This window comes from Lutra lutra, chromosome 13 (genome assembly GCF_902655055.1).
Source record: "Lutra lutra chromosome 13, mLutLut1.2, whole genome shotgun sequence".
NCBI classification, from domain to species: domain Eukaryota; kingdom Metazoa; phylum Chordata; class Mammalia; order Carnivora; family Mustelidae; genus Lutra; species Lutra lutra.
This window is the reverse complement of record NC_062290.1, coordinates 73,731,788-73,747,794: the sequence shown is the minus strand read 5'-3', so window position 1 is coordinate 73,747,794 and position 16,007 is coordinate 73,731,788. Positions and strand designations below refer to the sequence as shown.

At 43.2% G+C, this 16,007-nt stretch overlaps 1 protein-coding gene across 1 annotated transcript; it reads left to right on the top strand.

Moving 5' to 3' along the window:
* Window positions 1–13,553: 13,553 nt before the first annotated feature.
* LOC125083638 (olfactory receptor 2K2) lies at window positions 13,554–14,486 on the top strand. Its single transcript, XM_047700449.1, has one exon. The coding sequence runs from the start codon at window positions 13,554–13,556 to the stop codon at window positions 14,484–14,486; it is 933 nt and encodes a 310-aa protein (XP_047556405.1).
* The last annotated feature ends 1,521 nt before the right edge of the window (window positions 14,487–16,007 follow it).

Below are 16,007 nucleotides of genomic sequence, written 5' to 3'. Positions count from 1 at the left end.
GGAGACAATCAGCTTTTCCAACAATGCCTGTTTAAAAATTAAGTTTCTCTTTGTCTTAAGAAATGACACATTGCTTTTACATTTAAGGACCATTGATAAAGTTGCCTTTAAAATACAAAAGACAGGGGCACCTGGATGGCTCATTTGGTTAAGGGTCTGCCTTTGGCTCGGGTCATGATCTCAGGGTCCTGGAATCGAGCCCCATGTACGGCTCCCTACTCATCTGGGAGTCTGCTTCTCCCTCTCACTCTCCCTCTGTGCTACTAAACAAATAAGTTAAAATAAAATACAAAGAATAGGGAGAAAACAGGTAGTGGTTGAAGGATACCTAATTTTTGTGTGGTTGTTCCTGAAAGGAGTATTGGGTATTAGCGGTTAGATACATAATTCTATCATGCTACTTTTGATTCCAGACCTGTCTTCAAATACAAAATCTCTTCTAAACACCAGTTGAAACAAATGGTTTTTTTTTTTTTTTTTTTTTTTTTGAGTATTTGTTTTATCTCAACACTCTGAAGATTTCCACTGTTTTTAACCTCCAACATTTCCAGTGTGATAATGGGTCTTTTAAACTCTTGTTTCCCTGCATGTCTTTTTTTTTTTTTTTTTTCTGGCTTCTTCCATGATTTTCTTTATTTTTGGATTTCAGCACTTTATGATATGCCAGGGTGTACTTTTTGGGGGGATATTTATCCTGTTGGAGGTTTGCTTAGATTTTTGAATTTCTAAATTTTTTTTTTCAAAGATTTTTATTTATTTATTTGACAGAGAGAGATCATAAGTAGGCAGAGAGGCAGGCAGAGAGAGAGGAGGAAGCAGGCTCCCTGCTGAGCAGAGAGCCCGATGCGGGGCTCGATCCCAGGACCCTGAGATCATGACCTGAGCCGAAGGCAGTGGCTTAACCCACTGAGCCACCCAGGCGCCCCTGAATTTCTAAATTTTTATACTTCACCAAATTTGGGATATTTGGGGCCATTATTTACCCAAAAGTTTTGTTTGTTTGTTTTTCTGTGCTATTTGCTCCCTTTTCTCTTCTTGGGACTCCAATTAAAGCTATGTTAATTCATCTGATACTGCTCTAGAAGTGCCTGGGTGGTGGCTCAGTCGGTTGAATCTCTGCCTCTTGATTTCAGCTCAGGTCATGATCTCATGGGTCCTGGAATCAACACTCCCCCCCCCACCCCGCCCTGTCCTGTGTGGCTCCTTGCTCAGTTGCTCAGTGGGGAGTCTGCTTGAGGATTCTCTCTCTCCATCTCCCTCTGCCCCTCCTCCCCACTTGTGCTCCATCTCTCTCTCTCTCAAAAACAATAAAATCTTAAAAAAAAATCATTTGATACTATACTACAGATTTCGGAGGCATTTAAGAAAAGATCCGTATTTAAGTTCACTGACTTTGTTTGCTATGTCCATTATGATATTAAAGACCATCCTGTGAATTTTTATTTCAGATACTGTTCCAAGTTTTAAAATTTCTGGGTGCCTGGGTGGCTCAGTCGGTAAGCGTCTGCCTTTGGCTCGGGTCATGATCCCAGGATCCTGGGATCGAGTCCCACATCGGGCTCCTTGCTTAGCAGGAAGTCTGCTTCTCCCTCTACCCTTGCTCTCTCTCTCAGAGAAATAAAATCTTTAAAAAAAAAAAGTTTTAAAATTTCCATTTGATTATTTTTTATATTCTTTTCCTAATATTTCCAACCTCTTCATTCATTATGAACTTAATTTTAAAGTTCACAAAGCATACGTATAATAACTGCTTTTAAGTTCTTGTCTGATAGTGACACATCTGGGTCATTTTGGGTTTGGCCTCTGTTGATTGTCCCCTATCCCCACGGCCCCACTTTTTCCTGGTTCTTTGTATGTCCAGTGTTCTGGGATTATATCCTGGACATTGTGGATATTATGTTGTAGAGAATCTGGACTCTATTAAATACATTCCTCCAATGAGGTGCTTTGCTTTTAGTGTGCAATTAAGAGGCTGAGACTCAAACTGCAAATGATCTCTCTTTGTGGGTGGCAGTTCGGATGTCCTTTCAATTCTTTTTTTTCCCCCCTTAGCAACGCTGTGTGCAATCTACTCTGCAACATGTGTCTTTTCAGAGGTGCCAGAGACTTGGGCAGATTTAGCCATAGAATATGGAGCTGCCTCCTCTGCCTTTTTTCTTTCTTGAATTTTCCCTTCCCTCTCTGTCTCTGGCTCTGCCTCCCTCAGGCCGAAAAGAAGTGGTGTTCAATGTAAACCTCAGTTCTTCTTGGTCCCATTTTGGCTGTGTTTCACTTTAGACAGAATCCCTGAATCCAGGAAGCTCACCATGTGTTGATCCTGTCCATATTTTAGCTCTCTTCCAAAATCTGCCTTTGTTGACTCTGGGGAGCCCTAAGAGAATTGGTTTTGGTAGTTTGTCTAGAGTTGATAGTTGTTACATTATGTAGGAAGGTCAGTTTTCTGGGTAGTTTATAAATTACATTCAACTAAATATACTCGTCCCATATGACCCAGCGGTCATACTCTTTGGTATTTACCCACATGATTGAAAAGTTATGTCCACCCAAAAACCTGCCCATGGATATTTATGGCAGCTTTATCCATAGTTTCCAAGACTTGGAAGCAACCAAGATATCCTTCAGGAGGCTGAATGGATACATTAACTGGAACATCCAGACAATGGAATATTATCCAGTACTAAAAAGAAATGAGCTGTCAAGCTCAGAAGAGACATGGAGGGAACTTAAATGCATGAAAAACATCTGAAAGGGCTACATACTCTGATTCCAATCACATGATATTCTGGAAAAGGCAAAACTATGCAGACAGTAAAAAGATCAGTAGTCACCAGGGAGGAGTAGGGAGGGAAGGGAGAACAGGTCAGAGAATTTTAGGTGGGGAAACTATTCTGTATGATACTACAACGATGGTGTGTGACACTGCAGTAAATCCTCACGTAAACTCTGGACTTTGGGTGATAGTGATGCATCAGTTTAGGTGCATTGATTATAACAAGTGTCTGACAAATGTTAATAGTGGGGGAAGTTGTGTTTGGGGGCAGAGGAAATACAGCAAATCTCTGTATTTTCTGCTCAACTTTGCTATGAATCTAACACCGCTCTCAAAAATAAAGTTAAAAAATAAGTTATGTTTTAGATAAATCAGAAGGTTTTTATAAGTTTGTTTTGGATTACACAGGTAATAAATGCTTTTTGCACATACAACAAAACTTTTTAAAGATGAAAAGAAAGATCACCTATATGCAACTATCCAAAGACGGTATCTGTTAATTTTTAAAAATTATTCCTTTTTTTTAAAAAAAAATTGAAGAGAGAGAGTGGGAGGGGCAGAAGGAGAGAGAGAATCTTAAGCTGGCTCCATGCCCAGCATGGGGCCCAATTCTGAGATCATGACCTGAGCCCAAATCAAGAGTTGGGTGCTTACCCGACTGAGCCACCCAGGCGTTCAGTATCTGTTAATATTTTAAAGATTTTTTTTTTTTTTAATTTGACAGAGAGAGATCACAAGTAGATGGAGAGGCAGGCAGAGAGAGAGGGAAGCAGGCTCCCCGCTGAGCAGAGAGCCCGATGCGGGACTCGATCCCAGGACCCTGAGATCATGACCTGAGCCGAAGGCAGTGGCTTAACCCACTGAGCCACCCAGGCGCCCCAGTATCTGTTAATATTTTAATGGCTACTATTCTGGGAATAATAGCAATGACATAATTATTAATAAAATAATTAATGAAATGTCATTGATTTTTAATTAAATGTGTTTAGTGTTAGGCTACTGTTGACCCTCTGATGCTCCATTAGGAGGAAGATCTGCTCCGGGACCTCAGCTGACTGTGGGTAACAAAACAGTGGAAAGGGAAACCAGGGTTAGGGGAGGACACAGCCTGTCACAAATATCACCCTTCCAGAGTCCGAATTCCTGGCCCAGACATCCATGAGATAAAAGAAAATGCCTACTGTTTAAAGGCACTAAGTTTTGATTATTTTGTTATTCGGCAATAGGACCACTGACATTGATTTACCATGTAGGAAAATCATTCGGCACTAGCTACTGAAGGTGACTTAATCATGTTCTGCCCGTGTTTTCACTCCTAAGTATAGACCCATCAGAAGTGTGCACACACATACCCAATATATACACATGCGGGGTTATACCGCATTACTTGAAATAGCCCGAGTGGAGACAGTTCAAATATCTCATAATAGAACAGCAGATAAATAGTGTTCTGATCATAAAATCGACTATAATGTACCAATACAGATGGGCCAGCTGGAGCCACACACATCAGCTTGGATCTTGCAAGCACACTGTGGAGGGAAGGGAGCCAAACACACCAGAATGCACGCTGCACGATGGCACAAAATCAGCAGGCAATGTTCTACACGCACTTGAGAAGGACATGCATGTGCACGTGGTTGAGTGGGGTGTTCTAGAAATGGTGTTCAGGCTATTTGTTTTACAGTGCTGTTCCAGTCCTCTCTCCTTCTTGAGAGGTTGTCCAGTTGTTCTATGAATTATTGAGAGCTGTGTATGTTAATGTCTTCAACTATCATTGTTGAATCGTCTGCTTCTCCCTCTAGTTCTGGCAGTTTCTGTTTCTTTTAGGGATTTTTCTTTTTTAAAGATTTATTTATTTGAGAGAGAGAAGAGAGACAGTGAGGGAGAAAGAGAGAGAGAATGAGCAGAGCAGAGGGAGAGGGATGAGCCTACATAGGGCTTCAAGGGCTCAATCCCAGGACACTAAGATCACGACCCAAGCCAAAATCAAGTCGGACGCTCAACTGACGGAGCCATCCCGGCAGAGCTGGGGCTCTGCTCTTTAAGTGCCTCTTTATGTATTTACACTTATTATATCTTCTAGATGGATCGACCCTTCTATCATTATTAAACACAGGCCATACTTTTCTGTTCCTTTGCATGTGTCCACTTTTTGTTGAAGACTAGACATTTAAGTAACATGTGGTAACTCTGGAAATCAGATTCCCCTCGTTCAAGAGTTTTTGTGAGTGCTGTTTTCATTTTAATGGTTTCCTGAACTAATTCTATGAAGTCTCAATACTTTATTATATGTGACCACTCAAGGCTCTGCTAAGTTAGCTTCATGGTTGGCTAGTGATCCACCCACAAGTTCTCCATTCTGGGAATCTCTTATTCCTCCATTACCTGAAGCTTTGTTACCCAAGACTGCTATGTTTATAGGACTTCAACTGAAATTCTGTAAGAAGTAGAGGGAGTAGAGAATAGCTAGGACTAGTCAACAATCTAAAATTCAGTATGACATACCAGTATTTAAATAGATCTTAGCCTTCCCTGTTACAAAATATTTCTTATTGGCTAGTTTCTCTGGATTCCTTTTAGTTCTCAAGGTTTCTAGGCTCTCTTTGTAATTCTCTCTCCAGTCTCCTCTCTTCCAGTGTTCCTAACCCTTCTGAAGAAGCCACGATTGAACTTTAAATCCTATAAACTTATTTTAAAATAGAATAATTTAGTGTCCTTTATGATAGTCTTTTCCCATTTACCTGAACCTGGGCTCTGCTTTCACAAGGAAACAGCCCTCAGGGGTGTTTGTGTGTGTGTGTGTGTGTGTGTGTGTGTGTGTGTGTGTGTGTGTTTTAAATAAAAGAACCACGTAACCAGGAGATGAGATAATTATGCCACTCCTTGGAACAGTGAAGTGGCTAGAGTCAGATTAGCTACTAAATAACAGTTTTTCCTTTAAGTTTTTTTGTTTGGCTTTGTGAGAAATGATTCTGTAAGTGTCTTTCATCTCTATTGTCTTTTATAGAAATTTCTCTTGCTTAAATTTTGAAAGTATCTCTTTAATATAGTGATTTTGTGTCTTACAGAAAAAATTATTATCATCATTATTATTATTAATTATTTTTGAGAGAGAGAGACAGAGACAGAGTCTTTTAGGCAGGCTCCACACCCAGTGCTGAGCCCAGCACAGGGCTTGATCTCATGACCCTGAGATCATGACCTGAGCCAAAATCAAGAGTCAGATGCTTAACTGGCTGAGGCATCCAGGCGCCCTTCAGAAAAGAATTATTTTTGTTTATTGCTCAAAACACAAGTGGACTCTAGATTTTGCATCAGGAGTCATTTAGTTTACTGGTTTTGTCACTACTGTTACTAAAATTTTATTGTTCCTTTCATGTAAGTTCCCTGTTTTTGTCAGAGTCATTCTAAAATTTCTCACAATTTTAATATAATTGATAATAGCATCTTTTTCTAGTCACTTTATCTTACAACTGGCTACAAGAAAATTACTGATTTTTATTTATTTATATTATTAGTTTACTAAATTATTGCTGGGGAACAGTTTTAATTGGATCTCTTCTTTTTAGATATAAAATCACAGTTTTCAAGTGATAATGTTATCTCCTTTTCTCCGATATCAATGCCTATTATTTCTACTTAGTATCTTATTGTCAATCTTCTGGCGAAATTATTGTTGCATTGTTGCCTGGTGATAGATTTACTGTGAGCACTGACATTTAGGAGAGTAGAGTTTCAAGACGAATCCTATTAAAGCTGTGAAGTCATTAACTCTATGTTGTTTCCTGTGCTTTACAGTCAACCCCATTGGGTATAGCAGGTTTAACTAGTTTAAGCTTATCATGAATGGGCCACTCTAGCCCATTATCCCCAAAATGTCATTCTACAACTTAATTAGCTCTGTTGTTAATTCTTAAATTATTCTGTTACTTCTTTTCTAAGGAGGAAAAAATCTGCTTATTCATGTGGTATGACCAAGTCCTCCTGGTCGTTCTTTATCTGGTGTAACCATTCACCCTTGGTGATCCTGAGTGTGTGAACTGTTCTAAGGACACAGGAAAGAGGAACTGCACACCTCGCAAAAAGAATGGGGTAACAAATGTACCCGCTGTCCATGCACAACTAAACTTCCCCCGCCCCCACAGAATCCAGTTTATTCTGACTCACTCAGGAAAGTGGTCCTGAGGGTGGCAAGTGCCACCCGACCACAGGGCAAGGGCTCCTGCTGCCCAGGGTGAAAAGCACAGGCTGGGACTGGGTCACGGCGACAGGACATGAGCACCCCAGGAAGTGAGGCGCAGGGTCACATGACATCCACCACGAGACACAAGCAACATGACTCGGCTTGTGGACAGTGTGCCCACATTCACACATGTGCACACATTCACAGGCCAGAGACCCCCCGCCCCACTTGGCTGGACACACGGACACCATGGTGGTATCATGCCGAGTAAGAGGACACATGGCCCCAAGAGACACGTGGACTTGATGACCTCAGGAGTCGACCCAGGCCACCAAGTGCACTGGGATCGTGAGGAGAGGGATGTTGGGGCTGGTCTTGGGGCAGCGGCCGCTTAGCCCCTGGGGTTGGTCTGTCTCCTCCCACAGCTTCCGACCTGCTCGTAAATGTTGCGCGCGAGGGCCCTGTCCAGGCTGACCCCGCGCGGGCGGAGGCCGGAGCCTTTGCCGAACGCCTCCAGCCCCTCACTCCTCAGGCTCTGCGGGCCGCACACCCACCGGCTCGGCGTCCGTGCGCCCCCCACGTGGCATCCGGGTCTTGCTGGCGTCCGCGGGAGAGTTCCAGAAGCCATTGGTTACACCTGCGCAAGCTCTCAGCGCCCGGGGGTAGGTCGGCGGGTTCCCGCGCGCGGCGGCGTGGCCCTCGGTACCAGCTGCTCGGGGAGGTCGTGACGGAGCACCGGGTGGCCTGGAGGGTAAGGAGTGGTCCCAGCTTTGGCCCGGAGGCTGCGAGGCCCGCTACTGCGCCTTCAGCCCTGGTTCGCGCACACTCTCCCCGCCCGGAGCCGGGCTCCTCTGCACTTGGAGTTGGGGCAGGGATGGTGGTGGATGCGCTTCACCCTGAAGGTCGGGTGGGGCATGCGGCCGCCTCAATTCCCGCCGCGCCCCCGTGTGCCGCCCTGTGGTCCCCCTGCGCGCCGCACGGGGTTGCTGCAGCCTCGGGGGTGGCGCCGCAGGCCGGGGTGAGGCCGCGGGACAGGCCGGGACACCCGGGCTGCGCACCCCCGCCGCCCGCCTGCCCGCCCCGCTGGTCCCCGTCTCCTCCGCCTGCAGGGACCGTCGAGGTCCGAGACCCCTGCCTGCCGCCGCCGCCCCGGACTTGGCTCCAGGAGCTGAGGGGCCACATGCAGGGCCTGCCCCTCCGGAGCGCGTGGACTCTTTGACGGTAATAAGTTGGAGACGTTTTGCCCTGTAACACTCGCTGCTGAAGTATTTTAGAACAAGGACGCTCTCCTACGTAGATGCACTATGGAGTTGGGAAGAGAAGGAGGTTTTGCTCTGATGCAATCTGTTATCTAATTGACAACCCATATTCAAATTTCTTCTATTGCCCCAGTGACGTCCTTTAGAGCCTTTTTTTTTTTTTTTTTTCCTTTCTTTTTCCTGGTCTAATTCTGAATGCTGGGTCATGCATTGCATTTAGTTGTCCTGTTTACCTAATCTCCCGGACCATTTCTGAGTCTTTTCCGTTGTTTCCTGATCTTGACGGTTTTGATAAGTATAGGCCGGTTATTTTCAGAATATCCCTTAATTTAATTTTGTCTGGTTTTCCCTCATGATTGGTTTCAGGTTTTGTATTTTTGATGCAAATATCATAGAAATGGTATTATGTCCATGGTATTATTAGAAAGCACGTGGAGTCCATTGGTCTCCACGGTTGGGGGTGTTAAGCTGGTTATCCTCCATGTCTCCCCGCTGGAAAGCTATTATTACCTTGTTTTTGAAATTAATAAGTAGTTTGCAGTGCCATACTTTGACACCATGTAAATACCCTGTTTTCTCACCCAGTTTTTACTTATGACAATTATGATGCTTACATTTACCTACCATAACATTTTACCTGTTCTAATCTATTACTGTAACAACCTGTAATGATTTTCTAATGACATCATTCTTTTATATTTGTTTTTTGGCATCCTCCCGTAAGGAAGAGTTTTCTTTACTTTCTTTCAGAAAGAGCTCATGCATTCTGATTTTATTCTCTGAATTATAATCTATTTTAACCATTAATTTGATGCTCAAAATATTCTGTCACAGATGTGGCCAGTGGGAGCCTCATCAAGTGGTTCCTGTGGCCTTTTGAAATAGTCCTGTCATTCTTTGCATACTTCTTGATATTCTACTACAGTAAGCTGCTCTAGATCAGTCTTGTCCTTTTCCTGCTCCAGCTGTGAAAAGGGGAACTACATTTCTGTTAGGGTCTGTGATCAAAGGAACGAGACTGATATAAAGCGAAGGTCAAGCAAAGCTTTATTTCGCGCCAAGCATCGAGAATCAAACTGACCGGTCAGGGCCCTCTCTTGCAAAGAGGCGACCCCTCCCAGCCTCACAGACAAACTTTTATAGAGGTAGTTTAGCCGGGCTATACACAGGTGGCCAATGAGATTGCAATACGTAGAGAAAACTTCACAGTCATGTTAGGTCACACACAGGCGGCCAATTGAATTACAATTCACCCTAGTAGATATATGCGTGCCCCACTGATTGGCTGTCTCAACCTGGTCTGACCTGCCCTTGTATCTGGGCTTTGCAAGTAAGTTCCTCTGGGAGGGGCAGGATCAATCTAAGTTTACTAAATAGGGTCAATCTAAGTTTACTGCATAAACAACAAAATGGCTCCCTCTGATTAAGTAGGCCCTTACAATTTCTTTTTAGGTGAGAATTGTGTTTAGAAACTAAGATCTGGGGACCCCTGGGTGGCTCGGTGGGTTAAGCCTCTGCCTTCAGCTCAGGTCATGATCTCAGGATCCTGGGATCGAGCCCCACATCAGGCTCTCTGCTCAGCAGGGAGCCTGCTTCCTCTTCTCTCTCTCTGCCTGCCTCTCTGCTTACTTGTGATTTCTGTAAAAAAAAAAAATCTTAAAAAAAAAAGAAACTAAGATCTGGGTGCTAGATCTGTCTATAGCTACTGAGGGCTCATTGCTTTAAGGTGCTCCTCAATATGTGTATTGAGTAAAATTTCTGATTACACAGTAGATGTACTGTGTAATCAGAAACTTTTAAGAGAAAGTTTACTCTTAAACCACTTGTCCTAAACAACATCAGTTGTCTGAAAACTGGGGAGTAGTTCCACAAATGAAAAAATGTGTATCTTAGAATTCTAGGGATATCTTTTCTCTGTAGACTGTTAAATATTCTACTGTGTAATCATTCAAGAAAAAAAAATTAGAAAAATATATTAAAAATTTAAATTCAATTAATTAACATACAATATATTATTGGTTTCAGAGGTAGAGGTCTGTGATTCATCAGTCTTATATAATACCCAATGCTCATTACATCAGATGCCCTCTTTAATGTCCATCAGTCTGTTACCCCATCCCTCTACCTGCCTCCCCTCCAGTAACTCTCAGTTTGTTTTCTATGATTAAGAGTCTCTTATGGTTTGTCTCCCTCTCTGGTTGTGTCTTGTTCTATTTTTTTCCTCTCTTCGCCTATGATCCTCTGTTTTGTTTCTTAAATTCCACATATGAATGAGATCATAGGATGATGGTCTTTCTCTGATTGACTTATTTCGCTTAACATAGTACCCTCTAGTTCCATCCATGTCACTGCAAATGGCAAGATTTCTTTTTTTCTTTTTTTGATGGCTGAGTAATAGTCCGTTGTGTGTGGGAATAGAAGACTTTGTTTTTATGAGTTCTTTGAAATTATTTTGGGAGAACTGTGGCTCACTCTATCTCAGTTTTTAAAAGTTTGGTATAATTGGATCATTGGGACATTGTCCCTCAAGGATCTGAAGTTTCAAGCCTCTGTATATTATAGCTGCTGAACTTTAAATTGCTCAGGGACAACAAGTATTCCCCCAAACAATAGATGATTTAAATTTATGTAGTAAGTTGGTTGCTGTCCTTTGGCACTTTTAGTTATGGAGGTGACAGTCAGTAGTTTTGAAAGAAATGGATTGCAATGTTGATTTTTTTTTTAATTTTTAATTTTTCAAAAAGATTTTATTTATTTATTTGTAAGAGAGAGAGAGCACAAGCAGGCAAAGTGGCAGGCAGAGGCAGAGAGAGAAGCAGGCTCCCCACTGAGTAAGGAGCCCAATATGGGACTTGATCCCAGGACCCTGGGATCATGACCTGAGCCGAAGGCAACGGCTTAACCGACTGAGCCACCCAGGCTTCTCCAATATTGATTTTCATATAATATGTTTAACATTTTAAGTATGGATGCATTCATTCTTGCACATAGCTAACTTTATGAAGTTCATCATAAAATAATATTTGGGGTTGGTGACAGGGAATTTAGATGAGAGGACAACTTTTCTTGGCTACTATTTTTTTTAAAGATTAAAGAAAAAATTTTAAGTAGTGTTTATACCCAATGTGGGGCTTGAGCTCACAACCTTAAGGTCAAGAATCTTGTGCTGCACGGACTGAGCCACCCAGGTGCCTATATTTTTAAACACTAAGAAAATATCAAGTCTCTGGCAACTGGACTGATTTTTCATTCTAAAAAAAATATTGTGTCTTTTTTGCTAGTCTTAAGAGTAACACACACACACACACACACACACACACACTTAGTTACTTTAAAATAATTTCTCTCTCTCTCTTTTTAAAAGATTTTATTTATTTGTTTGGCAGAGAGAGAGAGACAGTGAGAGAGGGAACACAAGCAGGGGGAGTGGGAGAGGGAGAAGCAGGCTTCCCGCTGAGCAGGGAGCCTGATGCTGGGCTTGATCCCAGGACCCTGGGATCATGACCTGAGCTGAAGGCAGATAATTAATGATTGAGCCACCCAGGCACCCCTAAAATAATCTCTTTAATAATAAAATAAAATTTTTGTACAGAATTTCTTAAATATAAAATCTGGCAGAGAAATCCCTAAGAAATAACCTGTTAACTAAGAAATGAGTAAGAACGCCTTACTGTATTGATGTAAGAAAAATGGAGCTCTTGGGAGGAGAAGCAGAGACTCTGCGGGCTCAAGGACCGGAACGGAAAGTCCTGCTGATAGGCATTCCCTAGAATACCAACAGCGTCCTGGGCGGGAGCTGATAATGTCTGGACCTACCATGCAAGCTGCTGGGGGACTGGAGAGTAAAACAGGATACAGCGGAAGGGTTTGCCAATAGGCTGGGAATGAGATATAGTGAGGGAGAAGTCACGGAGAATAATGTGATATAATGAAAACTGTTGGATAAATGCTATGCTCCTGCTCTAGGGGCATGATAGAAGATATCACCCCCAACATGATTACACCATCACCCTGTGTGTCAGCTTTTGAAATACGGGGAACTGGGAGGCAGTGATAACACTGGCTCATGCGGAGAAACCAAGAAGGAACACCAGGAACACCGGTGATGAGAAAGTGAAGAGGGAAACATTGTAAGTAAACCGAGAAAGTGAAGAGTGAAACATTATAAGTAAATGGTATCAGGGAGGAATCTGCCTGTAAGAGAAATAGCAAAGGTAGGATGTGCCTAGGGAACAGGACGACAGCGGGGAAAGTTTCAGAATGAGGATATCTGAAAATAGAAAGGAAAGGACTAGTAGGGAAAGGGGAACGATGGAAGGTGAAGAAGACCAGTGTCCGTGCAGAAGCGAGGCACGCATTTGTCTTCTTTCTGTTCACATGGAATGTAAGAAAACCAAACCATTCAGCGTCCTGTTTATAATTAGACGATCTGTAATCTTCTTTTCCAGGAGATTTTAAGATAGCTTAAAAAGGGATTTTCATTTCTGCATCCTTGAGATCTTCGTGGGTTTTAATGTAGAGGGAGGCTATTGCCTGGGAGTCCTATTCAGCACGACTTACGTACTCACGAAGGTACGGGTCTCAACGCTGAATGGGACCGTGCCGCGGACGTGTCTGTGTTTGAGTAAGGTGGCTTATTTTGTGTGACTTGTAAACTGGATTTTCAGTATCATCAGAAAGGGTCCCTACAATGCTTTAAACAATGTCATCATTTCTGAGACAAGTGTGTGGACCTCCAGGCTACTCGCTGGGAAGGAAAGAGTATATTTAGACCAAGAGCTTCGTAGTCCCAGAACAAATTCATTGATTTGTTTCAGTATCCCTTCTCTTCTTCCACTGAAGATCATCACTATTTATTTATTTATTTATTTTTTACAAACCTGCTTTCTTTACTTCCCTTATCTGGCTTAATTTTCTAATCTGTGTTCAGTTTATTCAGTGTACATTCCTGTTTTTTGTTACACGGTACTTTCACATCTTTGCTGGGAAACTACCGCGTGCCAAGCATAGGAGAGCAGGCTGAGATCCAGGTATTAAATGTGTTTATTCTTGTTTTCAAGTTGATTCTTTTCTAAATTTTGCTGTGGAAGAACCAATTTTTTAATGTAGATCAAACCTGTTCACACACACACACACACACACACACACACACACACATCCCTTTTAGGTCAATAGGTAAGCGCTGTGATTTCTTGTAGTAAAATTGTATTTATGATAGTGAAAATAAGTTTGAAAGTGTTTTCTTAACGAAACGAACTTGATGCTTGATGCATCTCTTTGTGTCTCAGATGAAAGGGAGAGAGTATTATTAGAATAACTACAGGTGCAAAAAAAGGAAATGCAAGGAGAAAACCTCACCGTTTGGAGCTTTTTTTTCCTGGAGGGTTTTTCTAGATACCCAACATTAGAGATTGTCCTCTTCGTCTTCAGCCTTGTGATGTTCCTGATAACCCTCTTGGGCAACAGCACTCTGATCTTGATCACTGTCCTAGATGCACGCCTCCAAAGCCCCATGTACTTGTTCCTTGGAAATCTCTCTTTCATGGATATTTGTTACACATCTGCTTCCATTCCCACTTTGCTGGTGAACGTGCTGTCATCCCAGAAAACCATTATGTTTTCTGGGTGTGCCGTACAGATGTATCTGTCTCTTGCCATGGGCTCCACAGAGTGCGTGCTCTTGGCCGTGATGGCGTACGACCGCTACCTGGCCATTTGCAACCCCCTGAGGTACCCCGTCCTCATGAACAGGCAGGTCTGTGTGCAGATGGCTGCTGCCTCCTGGGTGACGGGTTGTCTGACTGCCCTGCTGGAAACCAGTTTCGCCCTGCAAGTACCCCTCTGCGGGAATCTCATTGATCACTTCACATGTGAGATCCTGGCCGTGCTGAAGTTAGCTTGTGCAGAGTCACTGCTCGTGGACATGGTCATGCTGGTGGTCAGTGTGCTCCTCCTGCCAATCCCGATGCTCTTAATTTGCATCTCTTATGTCTTCATCCTTTCCACCATCCTGAGAATCAGCTCAGCCGAGGGAAGAAGCAAAGCTTTTTCGACCTGTGGCGCGCACTTGACCGTGGTGATCTTGTATTATGGGGCTGCCCTCTCCATGTACCTAAAGCCTTCTTCCTCGAGCTCACAGGAAGTAGATAAGGTCATCTCACTGCTCTATGGAGTGCTGACCCCTATGTTGAACCCCATCATTTACAGCTTAAGAAACAAAGAAGTCAAAGCTGCCATGAGAAAAGTGCTGGGCCAGACACCATTGTATTGAACACATGAAAGTCTCTGACTCAGGGGTGCGCTCTTGGCAGAATTCACCAGAAATTCTGTTCACCCTTAGAACGCTGATGTTCACCCCTAGCCCTATAATTTTACAGTTGGGACATATGTGCACACCGAAGACATTATCTGTGGATAATAGTAGGTTCCAGTTGGCCTTTGGTAATATTTTCTGTCTGCTATGTTTCATGGCTAGAGAAGCTTTGGTCTGTAATATCCTCCCACATTTGCCCCCCGAGCAGGCATGGATGAATTCGGTCAGTGAATGTTGGTGCCAGAAGAAATTAGTGTATGTTCTCTCTGTAGATCTTTCTAGAATGAGGTGGGCATGTAAAAATACAAAGAAACAAATAATAGAGATTGGCCTTGATTACGCAGATGAGAAAATGAGAGAAAAATCAAAAGACTCGCTCAACGTCACCCAGTTGCAGAGCTCAACCTGCAACCTTTTCTTCCTCTTGTCTCCACGGAGCATATTCTGCTGCTGCTGTGGCCGCTCCCTTGTCACCCTTCCTCCTTCAGAACCCTGGGTGGAAGCTCCTGACTTTCTGACTAAAGCCCCCCAGTGCCTGTGTGACTGGCTCCCCTGCCAACCTGCCTTCTCTAAGCTCATAGATCCTTGTGTAAATTGGATCCATTTCTTAGCCCATATCCCGCCCCGACATGAAGGCTTTCTGGTGTGTCAGCTTTTTCTCCTTATTGGATGATTGACTTCACGAGGGCAGGAGGACCTGTAATAGTGCCCCCTTTGTGTTTACAGCAGTCGTTCAGTAAACTCCTACATTCACCAGCTTTGAACTAATCCCCTTGAGAAGAAACTACCACCTCTGGAGAGGGTGAAGGAACACCACAGGGCGATGAGGTTTCTCGCTTTAAAAATATGCAGTGATTGCAGACACCATGTTTCTATTAGTTGCTTTAAAACTTTTTTGTTGTTGTTGTATTAAAATACTGCTTGTTAAAAATGCAGACTCTAGGCCACTACTCCCAGATATTCTGATTCAGTGGCTCTGGGGTGAGGTCCTGATAGTCTGCATTTAAACATAGATCCCTGAGAAATTCTGGGACAGATTTTGAGATGACCCTACTTTGGGAGACATTGTTTCTGGCAAGAGTCTGCCATTCCATGTAAAAGTAGAAATCGTTCTCATTTCTCCCCGATTGCCTTTTAATTGTGCTTTTCCTTCCATTGTTTGTGTCTCTCTGTGTGCCTTCTCATTGGCCTACTTCTACGTCCTGAGTAGGGAAGGGGGGAGGGTTTTGAATGGAGGGAGGTTAACCCACTTGACAAATTTCAACATACGAAAGACCGAAAAAGTTTAGTATTGGATGTTGAGTTCTGGATGATTTCACTCGTAGACTATTCCCTTAGATCTAAGGCTCCCATTGCATGTTCGGGGATGTGTAACCTACATAAAATGACACCTGACGTTATCACCCAGCAAAATTCTGGTGATGGCTGGGGCACCTGGGTGGTTCAGTGGGTTAAGCATCTGATTCTTGATTTCGGCTC